The sequence below is a fragment of the Mesitornis unicolor genome, unplaced genomic scaffold (assembly GCF_000695765.1).
Source record: "Mesitornis unicolor isolate BGI_N332 unplaced genomic scaffold, ASM69576v1 scaffold645, whole genome shotgun sequence".
Classification (NCBI taxonomy): domain Eukaryota; kingdom Metazoa; phylum Chordata; class Aves; order Mesitornithiformes; family Mesitornithidae; genus Mesitornis; species Mesitornis unicolor.
The window spans coordinates 20,211-33,943 of NW_010187255.1; the positions used below are offsets into that span (position 1 = coordinate 20,211).

The 13,733-nt window shown below is 36.1% G+C and overlaps 1 protein-coding gene across 1 annotated transcript in view; it reads left to right on the forward strand.

Annotated features, from left to right (window-relative positions):
- PPP1R21 (protein phosphatase 1, regulatory subunit 21) overlaps window positions 1–13,344 on the forward strand; it is a 30,572-nt gene extending 17,228 nt beyond the window's left edge. The window contains exons 13-21 of the mRNA XM_010185363.1: window positions 1,310–1,437; window positions 1,821–1,973; window positions 2,747–2,839; window positions 3,988–4,221; window positions 5,568–5,603; window positions 6,800–6,916; window positions 7,848–7,946; window positions 10,200–10,328; window positions 12,113–13,344. Of these exons, the coding sequence (XP_010183665.1) occupies window positions 1,310–1,437; window positions 1,821–1,973; window positions 2,747–2,839; window positions 3,988–4,221; window positions 5,568–5,603; window positions 6,800–6,916; window positions 7,848–7,946; window positions 10,200–10,328; window positions 12,113–12,142 (1,019 nt within the window). The 3' untranslated portion in view covers window positions 12,143–13,344. The remainder of the gene's footprint in view (window positions 1–1,309; window positions 1,438–1,820; window positions 1,974–2,746; window positions 2,840–3,987; window positions 4,222–5,567; window positions 5,604–6,799; window positions 6,917–7,847; window positions 7,947–10,199; window positions 10,329–12,112) is intronic.
- Window positions 13,345–13,733: the final 389 nt, after the last annotated feature.

Sequence of the window (13,733 nt, forward strand, 5' to 3'; positions counted from 1 at the left end):
CTTAGGAAGTTAAAACACTGATGTTTCTGTTTATCCTACGATTTCTGTACCATGTAGCTGTTCCCAGAGAGAAAATAATCCATATAGGTGAATTATTTCAATACTAGTTTACTGCTTAAGCATTAACATTTCTAATTTTTAGCACTTTTTTTTTCTCTTAGTAATAACATGAATAGCACTGCCGTATTTTGCAGAGTCCTTGTTTTACAAAAAGAAAGATTATATTAGCGATTGTACTTCAAACAAAAGGAGACACTAAACCAAGGGGTTTGTAGCATAGATAAGTTTACTGATAAATAACTTTTGCCTCTTACAATAATACAATTATCGTAACGTAAAATGAATCCAACGTGAACAAAGGAAATAAAGAAAACAGAAGTGAAGTACTGAGGAAAACGGTCAGTAGAATTCATTAGGTAGCAACAGAAGTGTGCTTAACATTTCACATTCCCATACTCCAGAGTGCTTGATTTGTCACTTCTCTATTCTTTCCCAACCCAAGCTGATTTCCAACTGCTTAATCTTGCCTCAGATTATAACATCTGGTAGTGTTGACCTGAGATTTCTCCATTTTGTAGCAACAGTACTTTATTGTAGAGTGGGTGCAAAACGTTCACTTGTCAAATAATAACTTTTTTTTTTAATTAGACCAAGTTGAGAATGTTTGTTCTTACATGGTAAATACTTGAGTCTTTTTGAATTTTGCTGTTGAAATTAATTAGTATATCTAAGCGAAGACGTTTTTGTGAATGGCTTTCAAAAAGTTTTGAAGGTCTTTGGGGTTTTTTTTACCTCTCTGAAGACTGTTCAGTTAATTTGGTGTGAAAGAGTTTTAGAATATAAGAAGTAACATTCTAAACTTCTGGTAGTCTTTTAGATTTGCTCTATCAGGATTAAACTATAAATCGTGTAAGCTTAAGAATCAGATTTTGAACATGGCTAAAAATTCTACTTTTAAGTGTCCTGATGTAAACATACTGAAATAGAAAGTGTACTTGTGAAATGAAGTGCTAGTTAAATGTGAGCTTGGATTCCCTATACAGCTATGATTTTTGGGATACAGAGCACACTTAAATATTTACCTTTATTCTGCCTTGTGTAACAGTCATAATGTCTATTCCTTATGATCACAAACAAGTGTCTAAAACAGGATACTGAAGAACTAATAGTATCTAGACTAAACTTCTATACAGCTTGCTTAAAGTGGAGAAAAGCATTTGAAGCCTGAGGTCATAAGCTGAATTTGAAAATAGTTGCTGAAATAGACAAAAGTCGTATTTTGACATAAATGTGTTTTTTCTTTTTCTAGACATTTCCAAGCACTACAGTCAGAAAGCTACTTTAGAACAAGACATTCCAACTGCCACACAGAAACTCGTAACTACAAATGACTGTATTATATCCTCTGTTGTGGCTTTAACAAATGGAGTGGGCAAGGTAATGGATATTTTTGTTTCAATATAATGCCCTAATTTATAAAGGGGTTTTTTTGCTGTTTTGTAGGTTTTTTAAAATATTAATTGAATTATTTGAAAAATCTAGGTGTGCCTCTGATAATAATTTATACTATCACGTTTGTTTTAAGATATTTTCAGGGTACAAGATAACAACAACTGAATGGTTGTTAAAAGTAGATACTTTGAGGAGGATGCTTTGCGTTAGTAAGGTCTAAGTTATGTGGAACAGCCTGTAGCTTGTGTGAATTTTTTGTTGTGAAGTCCAGTTTCACTAAATACTTGTCTTTCTCTTGAAAGTGTAATTGCTTTCGTGAATCTTCTGGTCATCTTAATTAAAAAAGTGGCTTGTCTTTATATGTCTAGATTGCCTCATTCTTTAGCAACAACTTGGATCACTTTACTACTTCACTGAGCTACGGCCCTAAAGGAGGAACAGAGTTCGTCAACCCTCTTTCAGCTGAGTGTATGCTGCAGTACAAGAAAAAGGCGGTTGCTTACATGAAGTCTTTGAAGAAGGTTTGTTCAGCTAGCATGCTTCCACAGGAAAAGCATAGTTCTGTTGATCGTTGGCTGTGCCAAAGAAAATACAAACTAAAGATTTTTGGTATTTGGAATGAATGAAATTCTCTGAATGAGAATCTTTGGCTGAGAAATGAAACCCTTAGAATAATAATGCTATTAAAAAACTTAGAGAGTATAGTTGCTCTCAGAGCTGAAGGTATGTGCCAGTTTTGCCATTACCCATTTCCACTAATTATTTCTTTTGCCAAGACACCAAGGAGAAGAGGGTAGCTGTCTATTTAAATTTCCTCCCATATTCATCAGGAATATGGAGGGAATTACATCATATTTTTGTATGTGCATTCACTGGAAGATAGTGGAGAACAACAATAAAAAAGCATCTGAAAAAGAGGTATGCTGGAGAAAATGTGCTGAACAGAAGGATTGAACACTGCCAGATCTCCCTGTTGTCTCCATTAAAATTAACAGTTAAGTGATGGCGTGCTTAAGAGTTATCATAAAATCACTTTACTGCAATGTCTGTAAAGTGGACCTTAAGATGCATTTGATCATTGAGTAATACCTGGATTTTTTTGAGTACTTTTTAATCAGGTATGCATTTTGGGGCAGTATTTTTTTTGTCAGTTTAAACCATCTTTTCTACTAGCTGATAAACACCTGGGAGATGTTTTTCTTTCCTTTACTAAAGTGAGGAGGGCAATAAGAAAATAATTGTAGAATACATATTCTGATCTACTGTGAAACATGTTTCTTTCATCCTTCTGCAGCCTTGTGCAGATTCAGTGCCTTATGAAGAGGCTTTGGCCAATCGCAGAGTTCTTTTGAGTTCCACAGAAAGTAGAGAAGGTCTTGCACAACAGGTATTCTGGTATAACTTTTACCAATGTATATGATAGTGTATTTTATAAAGGTAAAGTAGCATCAAATAGTCTCTACGCTTGTGTGTGGTCATTTGTACATATATATGCATATACTGAAGCTTAAAATTGGACTGTAGATGTTTTATTTGTAGAGTTTTGAAAGTACCCTTGTCAGGGTGAGTTATCCAAGATTTGTTCTATACCTGCAGAATGTACATGTAGTTATAAGACATAGGATTATGCCAGTGATACCTTAATTTATAAATAAAAGAAGTCAGGCAATCTTTAATAACTCAAATAAATGCAAAATATAGACAAGAATAAGGTCTATTGAAGTATTTAAAGTTATGTACTGTTTTAAGTGCAGGATTTATTAGCACTGGTTAAGAACAATTATTTTTTTTCAGTTAGTCTATTAATAGATTTATCATTCTTGCAATGTGCATATATATATATATATTTTTTTTTTTTTTCTGAAAGGTGAGGCAGAGGAAGGTTAAACGTTATTTAAGACCTATGCAGTCTGCCCATCTCCTTATATGAATGAGATTCACTAACTGATTAATACTAAAATTTATTAGCTTGAATGTTCAGACTGGGCTTGAGTCACTATCGAACTTTTACAGAAGAAAAATACTTGAATGTTTTTTTTTTCTAGTGGCCAATATTCAAAGTGTATTAGTAGGAATGAGATGAATTTCAATGGAAATGTGTAGAGTGATATGATGTGTATTGTTCCATCATTGATTTCTTATCTGGACAAGTGGGTTCTTCTGTCTGTATAAAGTGGGGCAGCTGGGAGAGGAGGGATTGTTTGACATCTTAGCATAGAGAGGGACAATGCTAGTGCCCGGCACACATCTTTCAAGTTTTCATTTTCATAAAATTCTTTCCTGCTTTAATTTTCACTAATACAGTGTTGCCAGTTTGCTGTAGCTTTGTGATGCACGTTTCAGACTTATTTAATAACATGGTCGCTTTTGACACATGACAGCAGTTAAGTGTACAGCTCAAATCAGTAGTTGTTTACCTGCTGCCTTGTTCACTAGCTCAATTATGTAATGGTTTAAAATTATCTTCAGACATTTCCTGTGTGTGACTTTCCCCTTGTGTTCAATAACCGGGACCGTAAACTTTCCTTCCTAAAGGTCCAGCAAAGTTTGGAGAAAATAGCAAAACTTGAACAGGAAAAAGAACACTGGATGTTGGAGGCCCAGCTAGCTAAAATCAAACTAGAGAAAGAAAACCAAAAACTGAAGAACTCTCTTAGTGGACACTTAGCTGAAACTGTACAAGAGCATTCTGTTTTGCCAAATGTAACTGAACAAAAGAAGGAAACCACAGAAAAGAGTCTGAGGGAACCTCTTAAAAGTACTAGTCTGGTAAGTGACCTTTTTCCTTCAATAGAGAAAAATCCACTTTCTTTAGTAGCAGTATGGTTTGATTAGTGGAACGCTAATAGTAAAAGCTTTTCAACTGCAGTGAAATGCTTTTGCACTTGGGCTTAGATTTTTCTGACTCTGAAGTGAAGAACCCTTGAAGTAGTATGTATCTCGGGTTGACTCTGAGTTTCCAATACTTCTTTCATATGTAGGTATGTTAAAGCAAAGGGAAACAGGTAATTTTAAATGGGTTGAAAGAATTGCTGTGAGTCTTAGCAGTATAACTTAATTTGAATGGCTTCTTCAAGTTAAAATTTTCAGTGCTCTCTGGAGCACCAATTTTTGTGTAACCTTCACAGGTGCCTACAACTTGAGCTCAACAATTATATCTGGATACGGCATCTGTTCTGTCCTTGCAAGTTGGGTACATGTTGTTGTTTGTGTTTATTGATAATATTTAAAAGAGGTTGGCCTTTCCTCTGATTTACCACTTCAAAAGTGGTATTAACAGGGATGTCATCTGTAAGAAAGAAATAATGTACTTACCTCAGCACTTGATAGAATTTTTTTTTTAACTCCTCCTCATTTTCCTATTCCAGGATAAAAATGACTTGTGGATTGTTTTGAAATATCCACTTTTGAAGTAAACTGGCATCTTAAGTTTTTGATCCTGTATTTGATCTATTTGTTCAGAATAAAAACTGACTAGAAAAAGCCAATGTTACAGGTCAACATAATGTATATTTTCCATAAAGCTAAATCTCTAGTCCTGTTGAAATCAGAAACAAAAATCAACCCTTTTGAGTGTCTGTGAAGACGTTCTTCCGTTAAACTAGTTATTTGCATACACCCTCTTGCTAGAGTTGTCAGTGCTTTACACTGACCTGTCAATGTAATTTACTCGTCAGACTGCAAAGAAAGGAATTCAGAAGGTACTCGAGAAATCTAAGATGGGGTTCTTTGCTCTTGAACATGAAAAGTAATGTTTTCCTGTACTAATGAACCTCTGAATTAGTTTCATCTAATCAAGCAGTTGCATAATCATAAACCTAGCTGCATCTTGTTGCTCTTCCTGCTTTTTCCCTGTGTATATTGTAAAGCAAAGGCTATTAAGTGTTGGAGAGCTGGTGTCAGGTTTAATTCTGTTCAGAGCATACATTTGTCTTGTTACCCTTGCTTATCTTACAGCTGGGAATACTTCAAATTTGGTTTTAGTTTTAACTGTTGCAAGTTTGTTTTGTTTTTTTAAAATTAAATTCCTTCTATGACTGAAGCAGAGAGAACTTGCAGCTATGCTATCTGTTTTTTGCAGTTCTCACTTAAACGTATTTTCTTCCTTGTTCTAGATTGGAATGCTGACTGTAACTACTGATAATGAAAAGGTAATCTGTTTTAAACATTATCAAAGTACATCTGGTAAATACTTCAATTCTGATCCTGTTAAACTTATTCCAAAAGTCTAATTACCAAGAATACTGTAGTATAGTGGCATGAGTCACCTATGTGGTCTGTACACTGTATGTTCAAGTTCCCGAAATCCATGTATTTATTGATTTTCTTCTTTTGTTCAGTGAACTGTTATCTTTTATTCATGTAAGCAGTTTGGAGCATTATGAGCTGTGGTCCAGGTCTGTTCTCTGTAATTTAAGGAAAGCATTGGTCTCTGTGTACTTCAGTAATCCTAACTGCATTCCAGGCCTCAATTCTTGACTCCTGAGGAAGGGCTCTAGCTGCAAAAAAAGTCACTGACTGTAGTGCCTGGTGTTTAACACTTAAATCTGGCTATTCCAAACCAGACGCTGCACTGAAAGAAACTTAGAACCAGCTGTCAGATTAAATGCTAACTCTTTATTTAGCACTGCTGTAGCATAACACTTGCCACAGCAGAAACCTAGCACAATAAGATTCAGTGCTTTCCCTTTTCTGATACTGCAGGGAACTGATGTATATTTTAGTTGTCCTTTTCTTCTGACAATATCATAAAAGGGGGATGGGAGCCAGGTAATAGCTGATACAAGTTCTTGAAAGCTACTGCTTAATGCTGAACTTGAAGGTTTTCACAAGTGATGTGAAAGCTGCATTCAGTGAGTTTCTCTGTAACTTGCAGTAAACTCATGAGTTGGTTTGTTTTTTTTGTTTCATTTGGGGTTTTTTAAAGTTCAAATATCTAAACAAACTTCTGGAACATGCAATGTAAAAAGTAGTTCTGACTGTTGTGAGCTTCTGAAATTTAGTGAAGTGAAAGAATTTTTCCTTTTTGGGAAAAGCCAGTAAGTTTTTATGTAGGTGGAAGCAGTCCACTTCTGCAGTGGATTTGCATGTTCATCAGGGACTTGAGAAGTTAAATCAAGCTAACTTCTTACTACTTCAGTCAGCTCTTTGTCCTTTAAGGAAGTCTGACACTAAGCCACCATCAGTGTGACAAATTGCAGTGACCTGCTGTGACTTGTTGTGTTTAGGGAATTCAGTGCTTTTGGTAGAACAGGGAAGAAGTGAAGTCACTTTAGAGGACATTGTTATTTACATATTTAGTCTACTAAATGTAAATATCTATCTGCTTAAACTTTTGCTTTGCCAGGCCCTGGATGTTGAGTCTCGTGAAGACCTGATAAAAAACCACTATATGGCAAGGATAGCAGAACTTACATCTCATCTGCAGCTTGCTGACAGCAAATCAGTACACTTTCATGCTGAGGTAAGCATACAAGCAGTGTCCATACTGAAAACGGTAAATCCCTTTTTTGATTTTTCCACAGGCTAGTGCTATGACAGTGAGTTTAAATGCATGGATCATAATGTTTCATGAAAATCTGTTCCTGGAATATGTTTTTTGGCTGCAGTCCAGTGTGCATAAAATTGGATAACGTAGAAAAGCTTCATTTTTTGTTTTTGCTTAATAAATCCTGTGGTAGCTTTGTCTTGAGTGTATTTAGTAGTACAATGTGTATCATGTATAGGTTTGTTCATATAAGCTAAAGCGGCTGGCTTTAGTTACCAAGCTAGTTTTGACTTCATCTTAAAGTGATGCTGACATCATTCAAAAATATTTGAGTGTATCATGAAGTGATGAAAACAGCTCTCCTCTGAGAAATTGATTCTTAGGCACAACTTACACTTCAAGAACTAACAAAAGAATTCATTGTGTCTATTACTTCCTGTTTTCATTTCAAATCATGAGGTGATTTTGCTTGAAAATAGTGGCCATTTTGATTTTTATAATTAACTGATGTGGAATGTACCAGAACTCCAGGTTGACTGAGAAAATCTTCTTAAATATTATTTTTAATAGTAGATTACATATTATGGAGGAACCATCTTTCTCTGATATTTTGGCAATGTATAAAGTAAGTTGTTTGTGTTGATTTTTACTTATGAAATAGTTCCTAGCAATAATGTGAAAACTACGAGATTTAGAGGATCGGCAATATGGTAATTCTGTAAAATGAAGCAAGTTTAATGTTAACTATTTCATTACCTTTGCATTTAAAAATGTGCACAAGCTCTAAGTTCCTTGAAATCTAAGGACTACAGGAAGATGGAAACATCCAAAGTAATCAGTTACAGATGACACAAGGCAATACTGTGGAACTGACTTTCCTCCTTTTCTGTCCTGTTTCGATTGACAGTGTCGAGCACTTGCCAAAAGGCTGTCTTTAGCAGAGAAGTCCAAGGAATCGCTCACAGAAGAGTTGAAACTGGCTAGTCAGAACATCAGTAGATTACAGGCAAGTAAAATGTTATACTGTGAAATAGATGCATTTCATAATTGTGTGTAAGGGGAAGTTGTGGGAGGAAAAAAATGACCATTGAGCATGGTCATGTCTTCACTAGATCCTTAGTTATGTGATGTGAAAATGCTAATGGCATGTAGAGAAGAGATTTAAATAATACACTTCAAATCATAGAAACATGGAATACCAGGTTGGAAGAGACCACAAGTATCATCTAGTCCAACCTCAAAAAATCCCAGGTATAAAGTTGAAGTGGAACATGTTTGCAAGGAAAATGTTTTAGTAGCCAAGCCTGTGTTTTAGCACTGTTGATGTCAAGGCTTTTTATGAAAACTTTTTTTTTAAGTGTCAAAATGTGTGGTTGTGTGACTGAGTTCTGTGACTTGTTTCCCCCTGCAAGGGGAGGATTACTTTGTGTACAGCTAGCAGTTGTATCTGCTTCTCATAGAGTTAGATTTGTAGTTGGCCTTGTCAATATCACATCAGTCCATTTCACTTAGAAATGGGACTAGGAAAGTGCAGTGATAGATGATGTACTGAATTCTTAATCCTTTTTAACAGCTGGGACTGAAAGTCTTAGAAATGTCAAGGTGTTTTTTCTGAGATGGATAGCTTAATATTAAGCAAAAATAACTTGGGGGTAATCTTTAAGAAGCTGTTGTTAACAGTACATAATAAACTCTTATGCCAGTTGTCTTGTGAATGTCCTGTCCCTTTGTCCTTCCCCTCCACACAGCTCAGAAAGAAGCCAATAGTAAAATAAAGCATATATGAATATTCAGTGCATAAATTCCTTCATGCTTTCTTCGTATTTAGTTCATATATTTATTGCTCACCCGTCTGAGATGGTACCTAAAATGCTCCATGCAGGCAGTGAATATAGAGATATACACTTAAAAGAATTGTTCATAAACACAAGGTGCTCTTTTGATTTGTTCCTTTAACAAATTCCACAATCAATATTCAACTTGGCATGAGATATTCATCTCTAACTACATATTTACATTCTGAAATACAGATAGCAGGTGTACCATTTGTGTGCTTAGTGGTCTGTGTAATGTTGAATCATAGAGTTTTTAGGTTGGAAGAGTCCTCAATCTGGTCCCCTCCTTTGGTCAGAGCAGAGAGAGTTCAGATCAAGCTGTTGAATTGAGAATTTCCTGTACAGCCATACTGGCGTTCTGCCACAGTTGCTCAGCTCCCTAAGAACTGGACTGTTCTTTGCTCTGTCTTTTAATCACTCAGCTTTCCTGGCCCTTTCAACTTCCAGGGGAGCTTTACCTGGGATCTTGCCAAGTAGACCTTGAAAAAGCCAAAATATACTCTTCTTAAATGCAGGATTGCTGTAATTCTACTATTCATCTTGCTTGCTTCCCTCAGGATCTTAAATTCCACTAACCCATGGTTGCTGCAGCCAAGGCTACCATTTGCTTTCACATCCCTGACCAGCTTTTCCTTATTTGTGAGTAACAGGTCCAGCAGAGAGCCTCTCCTAGGCCTATTGATCATTAGTATCAAGAAGCTCTTTACCACACTCAAGAGAACTGAATTGCTTGTGTTCCACTTTGTTGCCCTACCAGGAGGTGTCAGCATAGTTAAAATCCCTCATGAGGGATCAGGGTCTGGGGTTGAGAGATTTTCATCTGCTTGTAGCAGATGCCTGCCATATCATCCTTGTTGTTCTCCTCTGATCCCTACCTATGAGATCTTAATTGTCTTCAAACCACTCCTTCACATAAAGCATGACTTTCTCCCCTTCTGTCCTGTCCTTCCTAAAGTGTCTGTCTCCCTTCATTGCTGTGTTCAAGTCATGTGCATTATCCTACCATGTCTTTCTAATCCCAGATATCATACCTCTGCAACTGCATGTGAATTGCTGATTCCTTCAGCTTTGTATGTTCGTGTACAGGCCATGCTTTAACTCTATAAACTTTGCTTGTTTCTTGGCTGGAAGCAGTGTTGGAAAACCTAGCTGTTAGTCTTTTATGTAAGCCATAAAAAGCAGGGTGGGGGGAAATTATAAAGGAAACAGAGCAAAAATAAGGGGAACAGACCATGCATGAGACTTCAGGTAAAAGAACAATAGCTATTGAGTTTCCTTCAGCAAGTGATTTTTTTTTTTCAGTGGTTTAGCTTAATTGCATACATTCGGCATCAAAAGTGTAGCTTTAGTGCAGGTAGAATTTGGCTGCTTTGCCAGTTGTCACTAATATTGAGCAAAGGCTTGTGGTTATTTTGTTCCCTTAGGATGAATTGATGACAACAAAGAGAAGTTACGAGGATCAGCTAAGTATGATGAGTGACCATCTCTGCAGTATGAATGAAACCTTAACTAAACAAAGGGAAGAAATTGATACGCTAAAGATGACCAGTAAGGTAAGTTGCCAGGTGTTGATACTAGGCACTGGCTGGAGTTTGGAGGTCTGTGGGTTGCATTTAGCGTTCCCGCTGTACTGCCCTTTAACAAACCAATTCACAGGCTATAGCTCTTATTCATGGCCAATTGGAAAGAAAGCTCTAAACCTAGTTCTGAACATTTCAGTGAAGAAAAAATTCTTGCAAAACATACATGTGGAAAAGAAGAAACACTCCATGTCAGTGTTTCAAAGTAGGCTTTTAAAGTGTACCCTCTGGTGGATGATCAGCACCTCTTCCTTTTTTTGTGTATATCCGGTCAAAATAAAACTATTTGCAAATCCATCTAATGATAGTGGGTGCTTGTGATTAACTTACTGGTGCAAGTGTCCTTCTTGCACTCCTCTCTTGGTTGCAGCATACTCTGTTCTTGGCAGCCATTCTTTTTTTCTGTTTTATTTCCATATTGTAAATTTTCTGTCTCTAATATGTAGGAATGCAAAATTTGCCACCTATATTCTTCTGTGAACTTAAAATGTGCACTTTTTTTTTTCCAAGCAATGAGTCTACCCATTTACCAGAAACAAGTTTTTGACTTATCTTAGTGATGAAAAACAGCCTGGTGTTTTAAAGCAGTCAGTGCTTAATGGTAGATCTTATTCTGATGGTTTAGGGAGAAACAGATCTTGTGAAGACCTTCACCCTTCATTAGTCTGGCTATGAAACTAATAAGCTAGCGTTACTCTCCTTAATTGTGAAATGCATGGAAGCAGATTTTACTGAAGGGTTAAAAATAAATCCATGTTTTGATTAAAAGGTCCCATAACAGTAATTTTTTTTCTTTTTTAGTAGACTCTTCCCCTCATGTTCAGAACTGTTTTTCTTCAGCTGTTCAAGTATTTTGACTTGGCATTGCAATCTTTAAAACTACTTTTTTGGTGTATAAGCTCTTGTGTTTTTAGAGGGAAGCTCTTGGCTGCGTACTGAACCTAGCACTTCATGTTTTTATAACATGTTTTCTGGAATTTTTCACTTGTCATACTTCTAAGACTTGAAGTGGTACTCTGTCTGTAAGGAGGTAGTTCAGAATCTCACAGCAGTAGACACAGTTTTCAAATCCTACCAAATGTAGAAGGCAATTTGGTTGAAATCAAAATGATGCAGTTAAAGCTATTATCATTTGGAGAGAGTTGTTGGTTAGTTTAAAAGCAATTGTAATCCTAAGGAAATAGGAAAACAGAATTGCCAGGAAATAACTATTGGACAAAAGTTTTATTTTAGCTTTGCGGAATTGTTGCAAGTCAAATGTGAGTTGGTTAGCTGTAAAACAAATTCTTTTCTAAGCTAGGAATATTGTATATAGACCAAGTTAAATTCATTTTGGAACAAAATGATAGGATGAGGGATTGATTTTCAACTATTATCCTATAAGGTTTATACTTGAAACACCACTTAAGGGTGAATTATGAATTGACTTGCCTTCAGTGCCCTTACAGTACTAGTGGTGTTAATACAATTGAGTGTCTTTGGATATAACCCAAATATCTTTTTTCCACAGATTTCAATTGAAGTAAGGTACTGTTGTGCTTGTTTGAGATATCTGGTGCTTTCCTCTGTTATGCCTATAAAGAGAGGGATTTTCAGAGCAGGCTTGCATTATTAAAAGCCTATAGACTGTTTATTTTCAGCTTGACTGTTCTTTGTTTGCTGCAGGCATAAATTATCAGACATCAGGTTTTTTATGTTGTATGTATAGATTTTTTTAATCTTAATTATATGTTCTGTTCGCTTGTTTCTTGTTGCAGGGAATTTCTAAAAAGAACAAAAATCGATAGCTTACAGCTCCTCAACTGTCTTCGGAAGCTGCTGCTGCACAGGATGCAGATAGTGAACGTTCATTGCCCAATTCCTGTTAGTTACAGGAAGCAGAAGTGGTCTTGGGTCTAGTAAAAACTGATTTGGTGCTGTAAATGGCTTTAAAATATTTAGAACTTGTAACAAATGAAACAGAACTTAATGTTGGCTCTAAACCAGGAAATACACTCTCTGTGGATAATTTATATAGTAATTACCTTCAGTTTTTACTGTGCACTTTTTAAAACCAGGTTTTAATTTCATGTAATAACTTCAGATTTTGTATCTTTTCAAATATGATTATGCATTAACAATTCTGGATCAGTGCAGTAGTTGTCTATTTTTGAGTTATATGTTAAATTGTCAACATGTGTACATTCCTTTATTTGTTAATAACAGGTTAAAAATTAATTTTGAGACTTTTGGCCATGCAAGCTGTGCAGTTACTGTAAATGTATTATTCCTGTTTTCAGCCCTTTTGAATTAACTGGAATTGTGGCTTGAAATAATTTCTATAAATTCACACAAGTAAATGGGATCATAATTTTCTTCTAGACTGCAATAGTGGAAAATTTTGCTGCTTCTATTTGGCACTTTGGATTTTGAAGTAAAGAGCACAAATAGCTGAATTGGGATACTTCTACGAGATTGGTTTAAGCCCACACTTGGGCATTTGGTTTACACATAGATGTATATATACTGGTTGACATAGCTGTTTAAAGCTAGATGAAATTGTGATCTTAATTTACCCCAGAAGAGTGAAGTGATATATGTGTGTAGAATAGATCAGCTTACTGTGCTCTCTTACAGTAAAGAAGAATTTGAAATATGTAGAAGATTTAAACACTGAATTTGCAAAAAGTCTTCATGGAACTAAGTCCTGAGGGATTCACTGGGGGGGGATGCACCTGGCTTTTCCTGGGTTTTGGGAAATTTCTGAACTGTAGGTCCCTCCTAAGATCCCCCCCCCTCAAGTGAAGTCTAATACCACAGGTTTTCACAGCATTGATTTTTTTTTTCAATTTTTTTTTAATCGAGTGCTGTGCTGCTCCACACTCTACACTGATCTTCTGTTCCCTAATGTCATAATGGCACTTACTTGTCTCATTAAGGGTTTACTCTGATAACAGCTGTGTTGATATGTATTATTAGTATGTAATAATAAAATCAGCTACATGAAACCTGCTTGACTCTTTTCTTGATTCTGGTTATACCCAGGTTGCACAATGTTGGTATCCTGGTGAGATGCTAACAGTTACACCCAGTAAGATGAGCTTTAGTAATTAGACCAGTTTAGGTACCCTTAGTAGCATTTCTCTTTTTTTGACCCAAGCTGCATTTCTGTACCTAATGCCGCAGTGTGCAAAGTACACCGAGTCCATGTCAGCATTTCTTACCTTCTTGTCTGCTGAAAGGCAAACAAGCATCCAATCTGTGCTGATCACAGCTGTGGAACTGTTCTGGTACGGTTTTTTGTTTTAATGACAAAGTGATGTGGTCATGAAACTGGAGAGGAGATGGGGAGAGCCTGCATGGTTTCTTACTGGCATCATGTTCACAGAATCACAGAAC